The 19,999-nt window shown below is 55.2% G+C and overlaps 1 protein-coding gene across 1 annotated transcript in view; it reads left to right on the forward strand.

The window, feature by feature from the left end:
- Window positions 1-18,857, forward strand: part of LOC119099818 (protein single-minded-like) — a 22,696-nt gene extending 3,839 nt beyond the window's left edge. Inside the window, 13 exon segments of the mRNA XM_037222898.1 lie at window positions 2,003-2,072; window positions 3,116-3,158; window positions 3,161-3,187; window positions 3,352-3,368; window positions 9,670-9,826; window positions 11,191-11,276; window positions 12,144-12,331; window positions 13,045-13,151; window positions 13,622-13,769; window positions 14,829-14,862; window positions 15,100-15,384; window positions 15,816-16,183; window positions 18,848-18,857. Of these exon segments, the coding sequence (XP_037078793.1) occupies window positions 2,003-2,072; window positions 3,116-3,158; window positions 3,161-3,187; window positions 3,352-3,368; window positions 9,670-9,826; window positions 11,191-11,276; window positions 12,144-12,331; window positions 13,045-13,151; window positions 13,622-13,769; window positions 14,829-14,862; window positions 15,100-15,384; window positions 15,816-16,183; window positions 18,848-18,857 (1,540 nt within the window).
- The last annotated feature ends 1,142 nt before the right edge of the window (window positions 18,858-19,999 follow it).

Consider the following 19,999-nt stretch of genomic DNA (forward strand, 5'->3'; position numbering starts at 1 on the left):
GGAGCCGAGTCTAGGGGACAAGGAAGACAAGAGCGGGCAGGGTGACGGAGAGCTCCGGTGTTGACGGCGCCGGACAGCGGATCAGCGGAGCCGAGTCTAGGGCACAGGGAAGACAAGATCGGCAGGGTGACAGAGGGGCTCAGGTTCACGGCGCCGGACAGCGGACCAGCGGAGCCGAGTCTAGGGCACAGGGAAGACAAGAGCGGGCAGGGTGACAGAGGGGGCTCGGTTCACGGCGCCGCAGGCATCCGGCGGCGGGTGTTGACACAGGTGGTCCGCCCGGCCCGACGCCTCAGCAAGCGACCCCGGCTCGCCCTGCTTCGCCGGCAGGCCACCGAAGACCAGGCTACATCGTACCGTGACACTGAAAGACCAGCCGCTACGCCTTAGGGACTGCAGGACCGAGTCCTTGCACTGGATGTCAGGAGTGATAAACCCGTGACTCCTGGTATTTTGCCAAATGACCTGGGGTGTTTGATCGTGCAGGTCTCCTTCTAACTCTGCAGCATAAAAACATTCACGTGTGTGTAGATGGCTGCCATTTTCCCGACGCTACTCTGCCTATGTGGGTATTGCAGCTAAAGACATGACTCCAACCGAAAGACAAGCGATCTTGAATTTCTCGCACTTCCAATGAATGTTCAAAGATCCAGCCAGTGAATGTTTCTATTTGTCCTTGTTGTCGTGCACTGTCGATTAGCTGCGAATGTGTTCACATGCTTCATTTGATAGGTCGGTGACAGTAAGGCGGACGGTCGTATTCATTTACCCGTTCCGACAGTAACATGCCGCAAAGCGTTTAGCTATCGCTCTCTTTCCGGAGACAAACTATGGCGCTGCTCGAGCCAAAGACAGAGGCCAGCCCAACATACCCAAAACAATGTGAGATGAACGTTTCCTACCCCGGGCTCTGTCACTGTTAACAGGTAAGGCAGCGCTGTGTTTCCTTTGTAATCGCATTCGCATTAATACCCCATCGAGTAAGATTAAATCGAGACCTTAGTCCATTAGTTTGGAGTAATTAACTCCACAACCAGCAGGTCAGATACAGATCGCCTTGATCATACAGATTAGAGTACAATTAGGTCGCGGAACGACACTGGCTACAAGCACTGTCACGTGCAGCAGGTGGGCGGAGAAACACATCTCATCCGCGCGCGGCCTGTTATCCCCCGATAAACGAGACAGACTCTCCACCTGTCCGGAAGAATTCCACTTCCCGGCACGTGACTTGTCAGACGGGAATGTGAGGGCAGCTGCGTGCTAGACTGGCTCGTGACGACGGATACAAACACGCTGATGCGGACGCTGGGCTGGATCGACAGACCCACAAACTTTGCTGTCCAGATGGAAACTACTTAGTAGGCACTGGATCACAGACAACGTCGGCAGCTCAGGATGCAGCCATAGAAACGCAATATCTTGAAAGTTCTGGATGCTTAGAGTGGGTGAATGATATGCACATTTTGTCACTGATGTCAGAATCCGATTTGTATCAAATGGTAGTGTTCAGCTGTCTGCAACACACCATGACTACGTTTTGCATGATAAGATCGAATATAAGTAAAATCAGTGCAGATGCTAGGCATGAACAATAGTTGACATGTTGTAAGAAAATCAACGGATGCTTTTCTGAAGCGTAAAAAATGTTTCAATGTCATTGCGGCTTTTTTGACTCACTGCTGGGGCAGCCTGCAGCCCTTTTCTTGAATCATGCACTTCCATTTGGGTGCTGAGAGGGATTGAGGGTGCAAAAGTTCTCCAACTTCCTATTTTTAGAACGCAGCGAAAATTGCCATATAAAAGTGGCACTTTAATTCCAAGCGGCGGCGCAACGGCAGATTGTTTCTCCTACCTAAGACTCTGTGTGCACAGCTCACCACCCTGTCACAGCATCGCACGGCTCTGGACAGTGGGAGTCTCGAGCCAGGGACACTGTGCGACGCTGCCTGGCCGCCAGCGAAGCCGCAATCAATGCCAGCCGGTGCTCTCTGCTCCTCAGGCTTGGGCGTCGCCTGGGGCTCCCAACTGATGGGAGCAAGATCAAAGAGCTGGGCTCACTCCTGCTACAGGTACGCTGTCAGCGTCGCTCCGGGTCGCACTGGTGAAGCAGCCAGTGAGGCCAGTGGGCGATGCTGTGGGACCGTCTTGCCGAACTATACCGTAATGGCCCATGATTTGGCGGTCGGATGAATACTGCATCACTTATGCTTGAAGGCAGCCTGTTTCGAGCTCCAATGTTCTAAGCGCATGACGTGCGTAAGCGCTTATGTTCGCATTGCAGACGTCCGAGCTGCAGAAGTTCTTGCGTAGAAATGTTTCCCTCTGCGATCGTTCGACCATTGCAATCGCTCATATATAAGTTGCTGCTAATGTTAGTTTGCAACCGGTGTGTTAGTGTCGCGGTTGACCAGATGGTAGATGCTCGTAACGTGCGTACGTTCGCATCGCAGATTTTTGTATGTCAAAACAACTTACCTAGATCAGGAGCCATGCGGAGAATTAGAGACAGTGGCTCTGGGATTGACGACAATGCCAATATTTTGTGTACGTTCAGTTTGGGCTGAATCCTTTGCATTACAGTGCTGCAGTATCAGTGTTCGTATCAGGTCATAGAAATGTCTTGTGATAGTGTTAAATCTATCGCATTAAAATCGTTACTAATCGAATTTCCATGGTGACGGGGCATGGTGTGGTCAGCTAAGGCCCTTGAGGGATTGCGCATCGTGTTGCAGCAGTTAGTACACGAGATATTTTGGACAACTTCTTGTGGACCACGATTTTTAGAGGAACTATGCTACCGTATGTCCGTCATTTTTCCCATCAGGCCGTCACAGTTCTTTTCGGCCCATGTTCCACCCTGGTTAAAGATTGTCAAACTCTAACCCATGTGACGTATAGAGCCAAGCTTTCATACCAGTGGATTAGTAGACTCAAGCACTCAATCCGTTTACTGAGATATTATAACCAAGTGCGCAGTGCGCCGGATGGTTCATATCTGCGAATCTCTCGACCGAGGTCTCGATTTAGTACACTCTGGTACTCGTATTACGAACACCGGAGTTGAATGGACGCTCGCAATTATGGACCAACGACTGGTGGCCTGCGTGCGCAGACGCTGGAGGGGTTCGTGTTCATCGTGGCCTCGGATGGCACCGTATCTACATCTCCGAGACGGCCTCCGTACATCTGGTCTATCGCAGGTCAGTACCGGCGAGCGGCGGGCGGGACGACCTCCGTACATTTGAGTCTATGGCAGGTTAGTGCCAGCGAGCGGCGGGAGGGACGGCCTATATATCTGGGTCTAACGCAGGTCAGTGCCGGCGAGCGGCGGGCGGGCGGCCCATATACATCTGGGTCTATCGCAGGTCAGTGGCAGCGAGCGGCGGGGGGGGGGGGGGGGGGGACGGCTTATATACATCTGGGTCTATCGCAGGTAGTGCCAGCGAGGCGGGGGACGGCCTATATATCTGGGTCTACGCAGGTCAGTGCCGGCGAGAGGCGGCGGGAGGCCATAACATCTGGGTCTATGCAGGTCAGTGCCAGCGAGCGGCGGGAGGGACGGCTATATACATCTGGGTCTATCGCAGGTCAGTGCCAGCGAGCGGCGGGGGACGGCCTATATACATCTGGTCTATCGCAGGTCAGTGCCAGCGAGCGGCGGGGGACAGCCTATATACATCTGGGTCTATCGCAGGTCAGTGCCAGCGAGCGGCGGGGGGACGGCTTATATACATCTGGGTCTATCGCAGGTCAGTGCCAGCGAGCGGCGGGAGGGACGGCTTATATACATCTGGGTCTATCGCAGGTCAATTGCCAGCGAGCGGCGGGCTGGACGACCTCCGTACATTTGAGTCTATCGCAAGGTCAGTGCCAGCGAGCGGCGGGCACGCGGGTGGGACGACCTCCGCATATCTGCGTCTATCACAGGTCAGTTCCAGCGACTGGTAGGTGGAACGGGTCTCCGTACACCGGGGTCTGTCCCAGGTGAGTGTCAACGAGCGGCGGGCGGGACGGCCGGGCCTCTGCCTCGCTGGCTGACTGCTCGCCAAACCCGTAGTCACATGTGCGAGTGTGGCACGTCGGTGAGCAGGCGCAGGTATAGTGTGGAGACGCACCTGCTGCGCAGCCGGCCACCGCCACCGTGTCCGTTTTGATCAGACTCTGTTATGATCTCCCACAGCAAAATTTCAGGCAGCACGAGCACTGCGACGTCTTTGTTCTCCATCTGTCGCCCTGGGTGCAGTGGCCGCCACTGGCGCGGCGTGCCCTGTCACCAGCGTCACCGTTCGTCACGCGCCCTCGCCCGCCCCACAGCTAACCCGTGTGAATGGCTCGGCTGTTTGCCGGCACAGGGTCTCAGTCCTGGCTCTGTGTTTGAGGGGCAGGTCCAGTTTCTCCGACAGGAATGTGGGATTTGTCATTCCAGACGGCATTGCGACGCGTCTAGATGGGTTGACTTCACACAGAGCCCGCACCACCGCGTGTGTGGTCTGACTGTATTAGCGCAAAGCGCTGAGTCCCGTCCGACCAACTTGACAAATGCGGTGTTCCGCCATCGTTCCAATTCCTCTCGTGATCTGAGCGCTGTGCTGCATTTTCGCGTACCCCTGTTCTATTAGCTACCGCTGATGCGTCACATCCCCCCCCCCCCCCCTGTGTGTTTGGGTTGTGTGTCGGAGTTGTGTGTTGGGGTTGTGTATTCGGGTTGCGTGCTCACTTCATCTGTCGTGGTGCTCCGCATCTGTGGTGAGCTGCTGTGGTGGCGTGCTGCTGGCAGCTCAGCCAGGACCCGTGCCGTGCTCAGCTCCTGTTCGGCTGCTGTGGTGGTGTGCTCCTGATTGAGCTGCCAGGACCCGTGCCATGCTCAGCTCCTGTTCGATTGCTGTGGTGGTGTGCTCCTGATTGAGCGGCCAGGACCCGTGCCATGCTCAGCGCCTGTTCGGGCTGCTGTGGTGGTGTGTTCCTGATTGAGCTGCCAGGACCCGTGCAGTGCCCAGTTCCTGCTCGGCTGCTGACCTGCCGCCGCCGCCGCCGTCGCCGCCGCCACCGCTCTGTCGGCGGTAGCCGCCCCTCACCAGGCAGCGGGCTGCTCTCGCTTGCCACTCCTTGGCACCGCTCAGCGAAGTGAGGGTCTCTCCCTGGCCGATACGGTACGCAGACCTGGGCCCGCCCGGCGGATAGGGGAGTGCGCGGCTGGACCGGGGCCCGCCCGGCGGATAGGGGAGGGCACGGCCGAACCGGGGCCCGCCCGGCGGATAGGGGAGCCACGGCCGGACCGGGGCCCGCACAGCGGCTAGGAGAGGCCACGGCCGGACCGGGGCCCGCACTGCGGGTAGGAGAGGCCACGGCCGGACCGGGGCCCGCACTGCGGGTAGGAGAGGGCCACGGCCGGACCGGGGCCCGCACGGCGGGTAGGAGAGGGCACGGCTGGACCGGGGCCCGCACAGCGGGTAGGAGAGGCCACGGCTGGACCGGGGTCCGCGCACAGCGTATTGTGAAGGGTAAGGCACATCAGGGGCCGGACTGGATCAGGTTCATGCGTGGGTCAAGCAGCCTGGGACCGTCGATTTGGCTCGGTGGTACAGAAACCGGACGATAGACGTCTACAGCAGACAATTTTTATCAACTGGTAAGCATACAGGGTTTGCCATGGGGACAAGTTCGTTTGTCATTGAAACCCCAAGTTAGTGCGTCGCAGTCTCGCCGACTCAAAGCAGTATGGGATGTCTTCCATCCAGCTATTCTTCCTTGCCTACCTCAGATTTGTTAGACACTTTATTTAGTTGCAGAATATTTAAACATGTAATAAATTTGATAAAACGGGGTATACGTGCCCCATATATACATGTATGATACGTGTCCCCGACGGCCAGCATGTAAATACGCTTATTGTGAGGATTTGTTCCGTATCTGCCGGACAATTGATGTTCAACTAAATGCAAGCTTTTGCGACCAAACGGGTCATCCGTCTTGCCACATTCGGCTCACAGCAGATTGGAAGCATCTGGAAGTGTTCAACTTAAGCCACAATTAAAACAAAAACGCACAAGATACACAAATAGAACAGGTAGCACATATGTATAGTTCAAAAAGATGAGGCGAATCATAACATGCAAAGCCTTCTAAGGGGTGTGTGAAGCTAACAGGGTCATACTGCACATCGATCTGCAACACAGACAAAACACGCAGTAACCCCAATCATGGATGTCGATTTGTAAAATGACTGAGAGGCCAGATTCGTTGAAGTCGTCACGAGGGAACAGGTCCAAAAATTTCTCAGATTTTGTGCCTTACGTTCTGGCCATCCATTGTAAACCTAGACATAAATAAATAAATATATATACATATATATATATATATAAGGCACGAAATCTGAGAAATTTTGGACCTGTTCTCTCGTGACGACTTCCACGAATCTGGCCTCTCAGTCATTTATATATGTATATATGTATATATAAATTATATATAAACGTAAATTGGATATACATATTTGTAAAGCTCATGCGTGTAGCTCCAGCAATCATACATGGAAGCCCTGTAGATTGCATTACCTTTTCACAAAGCCACCTGTTTGGTAAAGGTGAAGGGGTGCAGCTGCAGCTTTCTCTTACATTCGGAAGAATTAAATTGATGAATAAGTTACCATTACTTGCTAAGGTAATTTGTTGAGCATTTATATAAACGAACGGAGTGTCCATTGGCTGCATATAAGTGGCTGTGCAGCCCATTTATGCGCCGGTTCTCGACACACCGAAATTTCATCGGTAAGACATGAATTTTAGTGAATGTTAAAATTAGTGATTATAGTTATATTAATTATAGTTATCATAGTTATTGTGATATATCATAATTATTAAATGTATAAATATATATATATATATATATATGTATATAAAAGTTATTGTTGCTATTAATTACCCGCATAATTCAAGAACATGACTTCCAATTTTTCCCTACTGCGCTTAGGCCAGTGCCCTCCTGTTTAGAATCCCTTTGCCACGCTCTTCTCAATAACACAAATTGCGAGCCAGCTATACGCCTGGGGGACACCGTCCCAGTCTGTTGTGTCTCGTAAGGGTGTGTGGTGTGGTGTGGTGTGAAGGGTGTGCAAGTGGCCATCGCCCATTTCACTTAGAACTTGTGAAAATGATGCACCCGGCACAGCAGTTCCATGCGCGATGCACGCTGAGCGTAACAGCGTTGTTAGTTAAGCTGGCTCCCCATTTACCATGCGGTTATACCGACGTACGCATACTCGGCGCTCAATTGCAGTGGCATCGTAAACGTAGAACTTAGATCGAAATAGAGTCGTAAATTTGCCTTCCCATCAACCTGTTTTGGATTCAGAATGACCACCTTTGCCTAGAATTGAACAGTGGGAGAACTCCATAAAACAATTTTGGCCATGCGCGCTCGCAAGCCTTCCAGCAAAACCCCGGCGCCCGGCGTTGCAGTCTCCAAAGACCTTGCCGCATCGATCCTGCGTTTAACACCAGGCGTTGGCCAACGGGGCAGGCAAAAACGACAACGTTTCTGGAGAAAGTGCCTTCAAGCGCTTTTGATGTCAACTGGAACGTGCAGAAAGTGTTCCGGAAATATGTTTCGGCTATTCAATCTTTATATTTATGATAGAACCGGATTAGAATTTACAGCACCGTGACCTGGCTCTAGAATTTGGTGGTAGAACTAGACCAATAAAGATAAGATCTCCATTTGCATGTTGTTGTCGCTGTTGACATCTTGAGAAGAAGAGCTGAAAACTCTGAAAGTTAGATATACGCCGCAGTCCAATTTCTGAACGGTACGAATTGATTTCAAGGGACTTTTTGAACTATCATTTCATGATAGCTGGTCTCGGGCGCCAAGCGCCCACTGACCACAGCTGGCTGGCAGGGCCTCCCTCGCCTGCCGCCGGCAGCTGGAGGCGGGCCCAACAGCCGGCCGGTCTACAGCGGCACGCTAGGCCACAGCCAGTGCGGGGGGGGGGGAGGACGGCCTGGCCGCCGAGGGAACAGCACGCAGCACAGTACAGCCTTACGACAGCACGCGGCAACCGGCGGAGCGGCGACACCACGGTAGCGGCCGGCCAGCGGTACTCGCCAGCAGCCGTCGGCGGCCGGGCCGGTCCGCAGGGCCGCGGCATGCCGTCCGGTGGCGGCTGGAGCTCCGGGCCGCCGTGACTGACCGGCCTGTCGCGGCGGCCCGGCAGTGGCGCCAGCGGACGTCCATGGGTCGAGCGTCGGACATCGACAGCACAGATGTGTGCCGCTGAGGTCTCTACGAAGCAGGCGCCGCCTGCGTGCTGTTCTGCTGGATATGCGTGTGCCCCTCCGGCGGCCGCCTGCGCCGACGAACTGGAGCGCTCACAAGCCGCACACTAAGCCGACGCTGTACCCGAACGGGCGCAGTGCCTATAATGTGCGATACGGTGTGCTTAATCACGCTTTCAAGGCACACCGATGGCCGCGCAAAACAATGGTTGTGGGAGGGTTCGTCCCGCCCGGTTGATGTATTTCCAGCGGCGCTCACAGCAGATCCCTCACCGCCACTTCCCGCATTGATTTGCTTGAAATCGATGCACTTCAAACGGGACCGGGAGTGCGACGGACTGTCGATTGTTCAACCGAGGCCTCCCGTACACGCACGGCTTATCTACCGTCAGATTACGTGGCGTATCTTTCGCCTACAATGCGTGACTTATCTGGCGTAGGATCACCCATTCGTTTTTCGTTAAGATGACCTTAGTCATCTTTCAACACACGATGCATCCCTGAATGGGATCATTAAATCCTCGTTGGGCAAAGGGGCAGCAGACTCAGCATAACATTTTCGAAGCTTTGCTGGATCGAACTGGGTGCTAATCCCGGTCTAATCCTGGCCTAACATGCAAAGCAGATATTTCATGTGAGCCGTGTGTGTGTGGGGGGGGGGGGGGGGAGGGTCGCCGGAGCCTCTTTGAGTTCGAAACGTATGGTGTGCCTATGTCTAATAGGATTGGTGTCAAATCATTGGAAACGTTTATTGGGCACAATAGCACCTTGACTGTACCTTGACTGACCAAGCACCTTGACTGTAAGCTTCTATCAGCGCAAAAACACTGAAAAGGCCAAATGACATCTGCATTTCGGAGGACAGTCCATCGTCGGGTAATGGACCCGACGGAGAAACGTCATCTGATGTCATCTGATGTCATCTGATGTCATCTGATCGAAGAATGATATGCGAACATCGATAGTTGTATTGAGAGAATCATTTGGTCAGTCAACCGACGAATGGTTGTCAACCTAATTGCGGCGACACTATTTTAGTCTATGTTGCATTTTCTGCACTTTTATGACCTGAAGTCAAGGTGATTTGTGTATGATGAAGCATTAATCGGCTCAGAGACGGGATGTGGCTTATGAGAGAATAACTTCCAGTGCCCGTCTACGTCTACGTGCAGCGCCCGGCCTCCACATACGGTGGTGCTGCCCGGCAGGGTATGTGTGGCACTCGGCCTCCACATACGGTGGTGCTGCCCGGCAGGGTATGTGTGGCACCCGGCCTCCACATATTGTGGTGCTGCCCGGCAGGGTACGTGCGGCGCCCGACCTCCACACACGGTGGTGCTGCCCGGCAGCGTACGTGCGGTGCCCGGCTTCCACACACGGTGGTGCTGCCCGGCAGGTGGAGCTGACGGGGAACAGCATCTATGACTACATCCACAGCTCGGACGTCGAAGAGATGGCTGCCATGCTGGGCCAGCGGGTGGGCCTGGAGGCGGACCAGCCGTACCATGCTGACGAGCAGGCGGTTGGAACCGGTCAGAAATTGGCCGGCGCTGGTGAGAAGCTGGGCGGCGCTGGTGAGAGATTGACGGTGCTGGTGAGAGACTGACCGGCACAGATCAGAGGCTAGGTGATGCTAGTGAGAGACTGGGCAACGCTGGTGACAGACTGACCGGCACAGGCCAGAGACTGGCCGGCGCTGATGGGAGACTGACTGGCACGGACGAGAGACTGGGCGGTGGTGGTGAAGACTGGGCGTCACTGGTGAGAAACTGACTGGAGCTGGTGAGGGACTGACCAGTGCTGGTGAGAGACTGGGTGGCACGGATGAGAGACTGGGCGGTAGTGGTGAGAGACTGGGTGGCGCTGGTGAGAGACCGGGCAATGGTAGTGGGAAACTGGGCGGCGCTGGTGGGAGAATGGGTGGCGCTGGTGAGAGACTGACCGGGGCTGGTGAATGTCTGGATGGCACGGATGAGAGACTGGGTAATAGTTGTGAGAGAGTGGGTGGCGCTGGTGAGAGAATGGGTGGCGCTGGTGAGAGCGGTGGTGAGAGCCGACACCGCCGTGACAAGGTTGAGGGTCTAAACGGTGGTAACACGCTCGTCGAAGGATGAAATGCGCACATTGATAGTTCTGTTGCAAGAAGTCATCACAGGTGGAGAAAACCCGTCGTTGCTTACATACAGTAGAATGGGTAACCGGATGGGGTCAATAAAATGAATCGGTAACGGGGTTGGGTCGATACCAATTTTGCCAAAATTGCGGCATGAGCCAAGGTATCCATAGCGCGTTCAGGACATGTTGAGTAGAGGCCTTAACGAATACTTTCTAATGCAACTTGTTGTCCTTTTGATAACAGCCTCCCGAACACACGGCTTTAGTCGGTTATTAACGTAAAAGATGGGTGTCAAAGCTCTTAAAATCCTTCCATAATTTAGAAAAAGGCCAATAAAAACTCAAACGGGTGAATAACCGGCAGGTGCGACCGATGGGGTAGCGTCATAGTAAGTGAACAGCTTTGCGTTTGTGTCGAGTCCAGAGACTTTAATGCCAACTTAACTAGACCGATATTAGGGCCAATAACAGAATGCATTACTGCGTTGTAATTGTCATATCAAAAGTATCACTTTAATTCCAACGCGGGCGCAACGGCAGATTGTTTCTCCCACCTAAAACTCTGTGTGCACAGCTCACCACCCTGGCACAGCATCGCACGGCTCTGGACAGTGGGGGTCTCGAGCCGGGGACACTGTGCGACGCTGCCAATTACAAGTAAATTCAGCCGTGCAGGGATGGCTGAGACGCACGCAGTCCGTGCGCAGAGATCACCAGCCCTGTTGTCCCCGCTGCGGCCCATTCAGAGGTGCTTCACCAGCGGGCGAGCGGACGCCGACAGCGCCCCTCCTTCCGCCGGCAGACTTTGAAGTGGAGTGTAGCTTCGTCGTGCGCATGAAGTGCGTTCTGGCCAAGAGGAACGCCGGGCTGACAGCCGGCGGCTATAAGGTAACGGGCAGGGGCGAAGACAAGGGGTGCAGGAGCTCTCGCTGGGCTGGACATACGCCCGTTCAGTGACAAACGGGCAGGTGCTGAAATTACAGCAGCACCCGCATATGGAACGACTGCGGTATTATAACGGCATGCCGGCATGCGGCATTATAACGGCATTTTAACGGCATTGTACGGCATACTTCGTTTCACTTAAGACATTGGTAACACCGTCGCGCTCATTTCACTGACTGTAGCGGACTGTCCATAAGTTTTGTATTGATCAAAAAGGATGTTTGCTGTTAGATCTAAAGAAAAGCCAAACTCCCAGCGTCGCAATGCCTTGTTTGTTTTCTATATCAAAGCCCCCATTGCACCAACAGGTCTTTGCTCTTAATACGCATAGCAACCCCTCCTCGAGGTTTGCGTGGTGTTGTCACATATTTATCGCTGTCTTCCGTAACGGTACCATATCATACGGCATTACGTAGGTACCTGCATGCTATTGAGCCTACTGGTGGTTGTCCGCCCTGGCTTGTAGGAGCCACGCGCCAGAGATACCTCTGTCACAAACTACTGCCGTCCGCAAGCTGTTACATGTGACGTCAAAAGTAACCACATCACAACGATTTGTGCGGGTCCTACGCTCCAGTACGGGTGTGGCATACCTACCCGTGACGTCATAAGTGACAACGGAGATTGACAATAAAGAACGGACCATGCCAATGTCGGATTGGTGAGCCAATGCGCCTGGCCAGAACAGCATCAGCTGACGCCGATCCGGGCCCAGCTGACCGCGCTTCGACCCCTAACCGGCCACGGCGCTCCCCTCGCCCCCACCGCCACGCTCCCAACCGTGGCCCGTGACCTCATTCCACGCCGCAGGCGATTCACTGCAGCGGCTACCTCAAGTGCCTGCGGCCGTACTCGGGCGTCAGCGCCGGCCAGGTGCGGGGCCTGGTGGCCGTGGGCCACTCGCTGCCCTCCTCGGCCGTCACCGAGGTCAAGATGGCCGGCAACACGTTCATGTTCCGCGCGAGCCTCGATATGAAGCTCATCTTCCTAGACGCGAGGTGAGAGGCCGCGTGGGCACGCTGAGGCGTTTGGACCGGAGGCAGCAGTGGAGGGCAATAAAGGCCGACAAGAGTGTTAGGGAGCACAGTGTAAAGTAAGGAAGGAAATCGTTCACGTTCTTACCCGGTAAATGCTTCTTTAATGAGTGAGGCAATTAGTGCAAACAATACCATTCATTTCACACGTACCTTGCTTCATTTTTTTCAGTTCCCTGGGGAATAGACAAGCGATTTACATACATCATTCCTAGCCACCTCATTGTCACAGTAATGGCTGTCGATACGCGTGTATGCAGTGCTTGTCCGCACGCGGGTGCAGCTTTGGTTCCGCATGCGACGCTCACACAGCGCGATTGTGCGAATATCTCCGGCCATCGATTTGCCATTGCCTGTACCGAATGGCCTACACCGCTGCGCCGGTCGTGACACACGAACAAGGGCGCATACAGCAGTTGGTAAGCAGACCCTCCCCCACCTATTCACCGCCACCGAGATCTCTGACACGGACTTAACCCGTCGATATGAGCCCCGGACACGAACTCAGCAGCTTAAAACAACGGGCTTTGTGACGTAATGTGTGTCGTGTGACGTGATGAATGCGATGAAGTCGGCCCCCAGAGCTCCCGCTGACAGGGGGACCGCTGGCGTGATGTCCCCAGCCCGAGGTGGTGCGTGTGGCACGAGCGGCGCTTTGACGAGTGCGGTTCCCGCAGAGTGCTGCCTCTGACCGGGTACGAGCCGCAGGACATGATCGAGAAGACGCTCTACCACTTCGTGCACGCCCACGACGCCCACAGCGTGGCTCAGGCGCACAGACTGCGTACGTGTTTTGCCGTAGGGCCGCCAGCGTATGTGGAGTGATCGCACCGTAGTGTCGTCCTCTCTTACGACGGAAAGTGCATCTGAAACCACCCCTTGACGTTTGTTGTTCTCTTCACCCGTGTCTGATTCCATGGCCAGCCAACTGTGCTAGTGACGATTCCCTGACGAGGAGCTAGGTGGATTGATCGGTATTTGGCTTAAGTGGCGCTTCGACTGCTTTAAGAGAAACGGTATGGTGAGTCAGCTGGTTATCTGACGCATCACACTGGACCACAGCTGGAGATGTAATGGCCCAGCGAGCGATCTGGAACTCGTCATGATGAACATAGCGCAGGATGTAACGAGCCAGCGAGCCACCTTCTGCGTAACAGTGAGTGCAACGAAAAAAAGCGCAAACTGCCTGCATGCTGTGACTCGCTGCGAAGCCTTGTGACACTAGCCGACGCGCACTACATCCTGCTTTTACAGTGTTATACAAGGGCCAGGCGAAGACCAAGTACTACCGGTTTCTGACCAAGTCGAGCGGCTGGGTGTGGCTGCAGAGCTACGTCACCATCGTCCACAACAGCAGGTCTTCCCGGCCGCACTGCATCGTCAGCGTCAACCACGTGCTCAGGTCGGACAGACGGTGTCAGAAGACAGAAGGATGGCCGCCGTCAGTTGGCGCCGTCAGCCTTGCAATGCGAACATACGCGCTGTGGATGGCCAAGCAGACTTGTGCGATACATCGCTGTGAGCCCGACGGGTGACCTTCGTTCTAGGTGTAACGCATGGACAGGCGACCAGGGTTCCTCATCTTTATCCCAGACAGCTGCCCATCAGAGCAAGTCGCTGGCACTTCTCCCTTAGACGTGAAGGCAGCACACATGCTTAGAATAAGCAGAAATTCTTTCCGAATAATGTAGAGTGAGGTTTTGTTCGATCACGGAAAAACGCTTAATGTTTGGAATAATAAGAGAGCAAATTTCAGCCTGGTCATGCCAGCGAGTGGTTGGCACGTGGCTAGTGCCGCCACACAGCAGCTCACTGCAGCCAAGCTCATCGCTTTTCTAAAAGCTCTTCTCTTTTCTTTTAGTTCATTTATTTGCCGCCGGCTTCGCCCATCAGTCCATAAAAGCCCTGGGTCCCAGCCTGCCCGGACCGCTGACCGGCGAACGTGGCCGGTCAGGTCACGGCTCCGCCCGGGGCCCGGCGCTCACCGGCGGCCGGCCAGCGCTAGCCGCTAGCAGACAGGCTCCTGTGGCGTGCTCGAGCTATCGGAGCGGCGGCGCCACCCAAACGAGATGCGGCTTCGCGGCCACCTGCCACCTCCGGCCTGCCAGCTGACTGATCGGAGATAGGTCACAGAGCCCGCGGTTCGAAACAGCACCGCTCCGCCAGTCTCCCCAGAGGAGAGAAGGGGGGGGGGGGGGCAAGGGGTTTGAAACGCGCCTGCTCCGCCAGTCTCTCCTAGAGGAAGGAAAGGGGGAGGGGCAAGTTCTGATGCCCACCGTATATGCGGCCATTCCAGACAAAGCCGACCACCCCTGGCCCCGGAAAATTAGAGATGTGAGACGCAGCGCAGTGCCGTTGAGGAGGGGGAGGGGGGAGGGGCTGACGTCATCCTGCGCCCAATATAATGATCAGAGGCTGGCGGCGGACCGAGCGGCTAACCGCCGGTGTCCTCCCGCCGCAGTGACGTAGAGGCCGGCGGCACGTGTCTGGACGCCAGCCAGCTGCAGCCGAGCTCCGGCCGCCGCCAGGAGGAGCTGCTGACGCCGAAGCGCAGCCGCTGCTCGGCACGCGGCCCCGGCGGCCAGTCCTACCAGCCGGGCCACGCCGCCGAGGCGCTCGTGACGTACAGTGCGGCGTACCCGGAGCCGGGCGAGCCTGGTCTGCAGCCGCACACAGCAGCGGCCGCGTCCTGCCTGCCGTACAGGCGCCAGCCGGCCGGCGGGCCGGCCGAGGTGGACCCGGCCGCCTGCGAGGCTGACTCGCGGCTCCGGCTGGCCCCGGACCACCTAGCTCTCAGCGACGCTCTGGAAGACTGCGGCTCCGGTCTGCTCTGTGAGTACCCGGCCGTGAATACTGAGGCGGACGTCCGGTACCAGGAGAATGGCGTACGGTACCAGGAGAATAACGTCCGGTACCAGGAGAGCGACGGACGGTACCAGGGGAGCGACGGACGGTACCAGGAGAACGACGTCCGGTACCAGGAGAATAACGTCCGGTACCAGGAGAGCGACAGGACGGTATCAGGAGAACGAAGGGAGGTACCAAGGGGGCGGCGGGCAGTACCTGGTTTCCGACGAACGGTACGACATGGTACAAGCCCGGTACCACGAGTCCCCTGTACAGTATCGAGAGTCCCACGAACAGTATCAGGATAATGATGGAGGGTACCAGGATACCGATGGCAGGTACCGGCAAAATGGCGGGACTTACCAAGACAACAACCGGCGTCCCCTTGATAACGACGGCAGGTGCCAGGGCGGCAGCGACTACATGGAACTTGTCCAACTCGAAAACATTGACGACCAGCGTCAGGAGGCCCGCGGGATCTACCGGGACGTCGGAGAGACTTTGCTCTTTGTCCGGTGCGGGGAGGCTGGCGAGCCGAGCCAGAATGGCGCCGGCTGAGCTGGAGCGCGGTCCTGACGGAGAGCCGTCGCCCCTGTACCAGCCGGCGGCCGTCATCCGCCCGCCGCGAGAGGGTGCCGTGGCGGCGGCGGCGCGGGCCGCGCCCGACGCCCACCGCTGGCAGGAGCCGTTCCTCGCCTTCCAGCCGCTGGCGCCGCCGGCCGAGCCGTGCTGCCCGGCCGACCACTGCCGGGAGTCCGGGCAGAAGCTGGGCGGCTTCTGCCCGGAGGCGCACTGCCCGGACGGCGACTGCCCGGAGCGGTACCGGGGGCGACCGCTGGCAGAGGGTGTCCCGCTGGCCGGGCCGAACCCGCCGGCCGACGGCCCGGTGCCACATCTCTGCGACTGTCCGCCCGCCGCGGCGGGCTACACCAGCGTGATCGTGGACTCGCAGCTCTACGCCCAGAACCAGTACTGTGCACTGACGGAGCGGCGCGGCCCGGCGCGGCCCGGCGGTGGTCGGCGGCTCCCGATCTGACGTCATCATCTGTGGGCTGAGGCTCTGACTCCCCTCCGCACACCCAGGCGGCGGTCTGGGCGGGCCGGCGTCGGTGCTCCGCTGAGTGGCGGCGCGGGCCTGGCAGAGCACGGCTGCGGAAGGCTCACCCGGTCCGGGGCAGGCCGGCCTGGACCTTGTGTTGTGTTTGATCTGGTGCGTCGCGCTGCCGTGTGTTCTAGTCCAGTTGTTTGGGTGGAAAGACGCGGAGAAAGCGGAGCGGTTCGCTACTTCCGATTGCTGCTGCAAAAGACAGTTCGGTTGGGCGGGGGACAGCGCCACGAGGGTAAATGGCGGTAGGGGTGTTAGCCGCCGTTGCAAATGTTTTGCGTGTGCAAAAATAAGCACAGCGTGTGGGAAGAACGCTGGGAATGTGGAAGATATAGCATGCGTTACGTGTTTGTGTGATTATTTTAGGTGCACAGTCTGTTCTGTACCACTTACCGACATCTTGCGCACACCGTAACATTGGGCAACAATACGCGGTAAGCCAGGTATCTCCAGCGTCACTCAGAAGCCACGTTTGCATCACCATAATCTGTATTGCACAGGACTCATCGCACAATTGCCGACATGAATAATGTGTCGCTGTTTCAGTGCGTGTGTCACCTCATATTCAGTGTTGTTGATGTCAGGACGGCCAGGTTCCTGGAAACCAGAATAAAAAATAAAAGGCCAAGTACTCGGTGCGGTATCCATTTGCCGTAGCAGGTTGCATGTCGCTCTGGCACAACGATAACTGTGTGTGTGTTACACGTTAAATTGTAGAAAATCAGGCCGATCATAAACAGCAAGTTTTTCCATCAGCTCAGACATACAGGCAGAATGTGACAAAACGGACACAACCACTTCCCTCGCTGCATCGTTGTTGGCACCGGCATGACAAGATTCGCCTCCAGCTAACATTCTGTGTCTGTCACATATCTGCCCAAACGCACATGAACGTGCCGAATCTCATAATCGGCTGGGTTTTGCTGCAGCTGAAAGGAAAGCACAAAAGAGATATGGCACACCCCGAACCGTTTTGCCGACATCTGTTTTGCTGTTCGCATTCGGTTGTGCCGGAAACCGATGCAAGCGTAACAGACCAACATGTTTTTTTTCTTCCTCTTCTATACCGTTATACAAAAACAGGTAACCAGAAATGCCCTCCCCCCCCTCTCTATCCAGCGGCGCAACGAACCGTACGCTAAAGGGAGCATCCCATGGTTTTTGCGTTTTTTGCTCACCATACCTGACGTATACGGTTTGATCAATAACACCAGTCTTTGTCGCAATCCTAGATAGCTCAGAATTTCTATTGGAAGCAGCGGACGCTGCGGGAGAAATCTCATTTGACTACCTGCTGACCACTGTGAGGACCATATATTCCTTTTGCCTTGCTTTTTCCAGCGTGTGTGTTCCGTAATATTTGTAATACATTGTTATGTGAAAGTGTTTGCATAATTAATGCTACGAAATCTTGGAACACAGTTTAGAAAAAAAGATACGAACATGCGGCTTTCATCCTGCCCATTCAACGAAACATTATACTATGACTGATTTCTTCCTATGACGTTTACCACAGCGGTTCTTTTCGACGCGCAGTTTTACTTTGGGACTGGGTGTATCACATGATCCGCGTGGCGCACTGGTTCAAACTTCAACATTTTGGTGGCAGGCCCGCTGGGCCAATCACAAACTTTTTTGTCCACACTAGTAGAGGTGAGCACGGTGGTCGTCATGACGACGGGGCTCGCGACGGCAGAGAAGAAGCGTGGTGCTGTTACAAAGCGCTGACAGGGCAATTTGAACTCGAAAATAACTAAATTGATATACTTACTATATCTTGAAGGTGGTGCAGTGGCGATTCGCAGTGTAATCAGTAGACGTAACTAGTCCTGAGGTTTCACTAGGGCATGCTTTTGAAGTAGACTCTAAAGGTGGAACACTCATTTCAACACCAGAAACATAAAAACAATTCGCAGCGCTCCCAGCCAAGAAGTAGAATCAAACGCAGAGAAGCAGGCAGAGGTGGTGCAGATTCGGCAGGACTCGCGTTGTGCAATAGACATGAACAAATCATGCCGGAGAAGGCTTAAATTAGCCACAGCTGTGACAGCTAATGACAGGCCGCTGAAGTCACCCAACTTACTACTAACACGCATTCAGTGTTAGTAAACATAAGTCGGAGGGGCAATTACCTGGCCATTTTCATGCCGGTTCTTGAGCTGGATCTCCAGGGAGTCCATCCGGGTAAGCCAAGCTTGGCTGGCACCGCGCGGATGTTTCCATCGTGAATGTGAGCTGTAACCTAAACGTCTATCAGGTACTCGTTTCGATGAAAGGCACAGGTCATGGGTGTAGTAACAGCGCCACCTTCCACCTTCCACACAACCACTTTCATTTCCCCATGCTGCCAGTCCGCACGCCCACATGCCGCCAGTGCGCACCTCTCATTCATGTTGTCGCCTTGCGCCTTCCCACACGGTCATCCGGATTCCCCCCGCATCGTTACCCTGCCACATCTCCATACAGCTACCCCGCATCTTCCCATGCAGCCACCCTACACCTCTGTATTCTGCGACCACGCTCGGCAGGGTCAATTAAGCCGGGAAATCCTGCCCGAGCTGCACAGTTCAGACACCCCACTCTCCTCACAATTAGAGGTCTGTGCCGACGCGGTAGTTTCCATGGCGACGGCACACCTCGGCGCTTGGAGCGTCGAGGACTGGCGGCGGCCGACCGCCAATCATCACGAGCTGCGCTGCCCGCCCGCTCGCAGGCGGCCGCCTGGCCTGCGGGAGGCTGCTGCACACAGAGCGATGACAGCGAGTCGGTGAGACGGGGTTCTGAGTCTCATATAGTGGAAGTCTGGTCTCATGATATCAGTGGTGTGGTCCAAGAACCCAGCGGATCAGTCGTGGCTTGGAGGGTAGAAGCATGCAGCTGTGTAAAAATGAGGCAGGGAATGGCCTGGGGCCATATGTAGAAATTTGAAACTGTTCAGACGTTCCGTTATCGAGATGGGGAAATAGAGGAAATGAATAAATCCAACCGGTTATCCTTTCTGCCGCGACAACTTCGGTAACGTGATGAAATTTGACATTAGCCATACATAACAAGAATCGATGCGCAAAATGTAAAACAATTTACAATGTTTCAGAACAACTTAAACGTTCCAAGCCGACTCCGAGTTGACCGGAAGACATCTTCCGCATCTTCACGCTTGCAGTGCACAAGCCTCGAAACCCGAAGTGAGTTCATGCATCCAGCCTGGCACTACACTGCTAGTGGTGTCCAAGCCAGTCAGGCATAGTCGGAGTCTTCGTTGGGTCGAGGTGGAGTCGGTGGAAGTGAGCCTGAGCCGGAACGACGCCACCGGAGTCATCCACGAGTCTACTCAAGTATGAGTAAAGATCTCAACGGTTCTCATTACTCGAAAATCCATGTCAGCATGGAATCGATCGCAAATGCCTGCCTTCCTGCACTTTTATCAAAATTCACTCATTTGCCCAGTGCTCTTTGGAGTCGGATTCGCATTTAGTCCCGCGGGATGAGCTCGTGGTAGGAAGCGATTCCGCAAAAGCGGAATCCGGTACACAGTCGTCATGCTGTTTTGCAGCACAGAATGTCCCGCCAACGGCTGCTACACTACCGAACTACTCTTTATCACAAGTAGTCCACATAATGCCAACACAAAACCCCTTGACAATTGTCCTGTATATTGGCCGGAAATGTCGGCAAGTAAT

Source organism: Pollicipes pollicipes, unplaced genomic scaffold (genome assembly GCF_011947565.3).
Source record: "Pollicipes pollicipes isolate AB1234 unplaced genomic scaffold, Ppol_2.1 Scaffold_4881;HRSCAF=5763_pilon_pilon_pilon, whole genome shotgun sequence".
NCBI classification, from domain to species: Eukaryota; Metazoa; Arthropoda; class Thecostraca; order Pollicipedomorpha; family Pollicipedidae; genus Pollicipes; species Pollicipes pollicipes.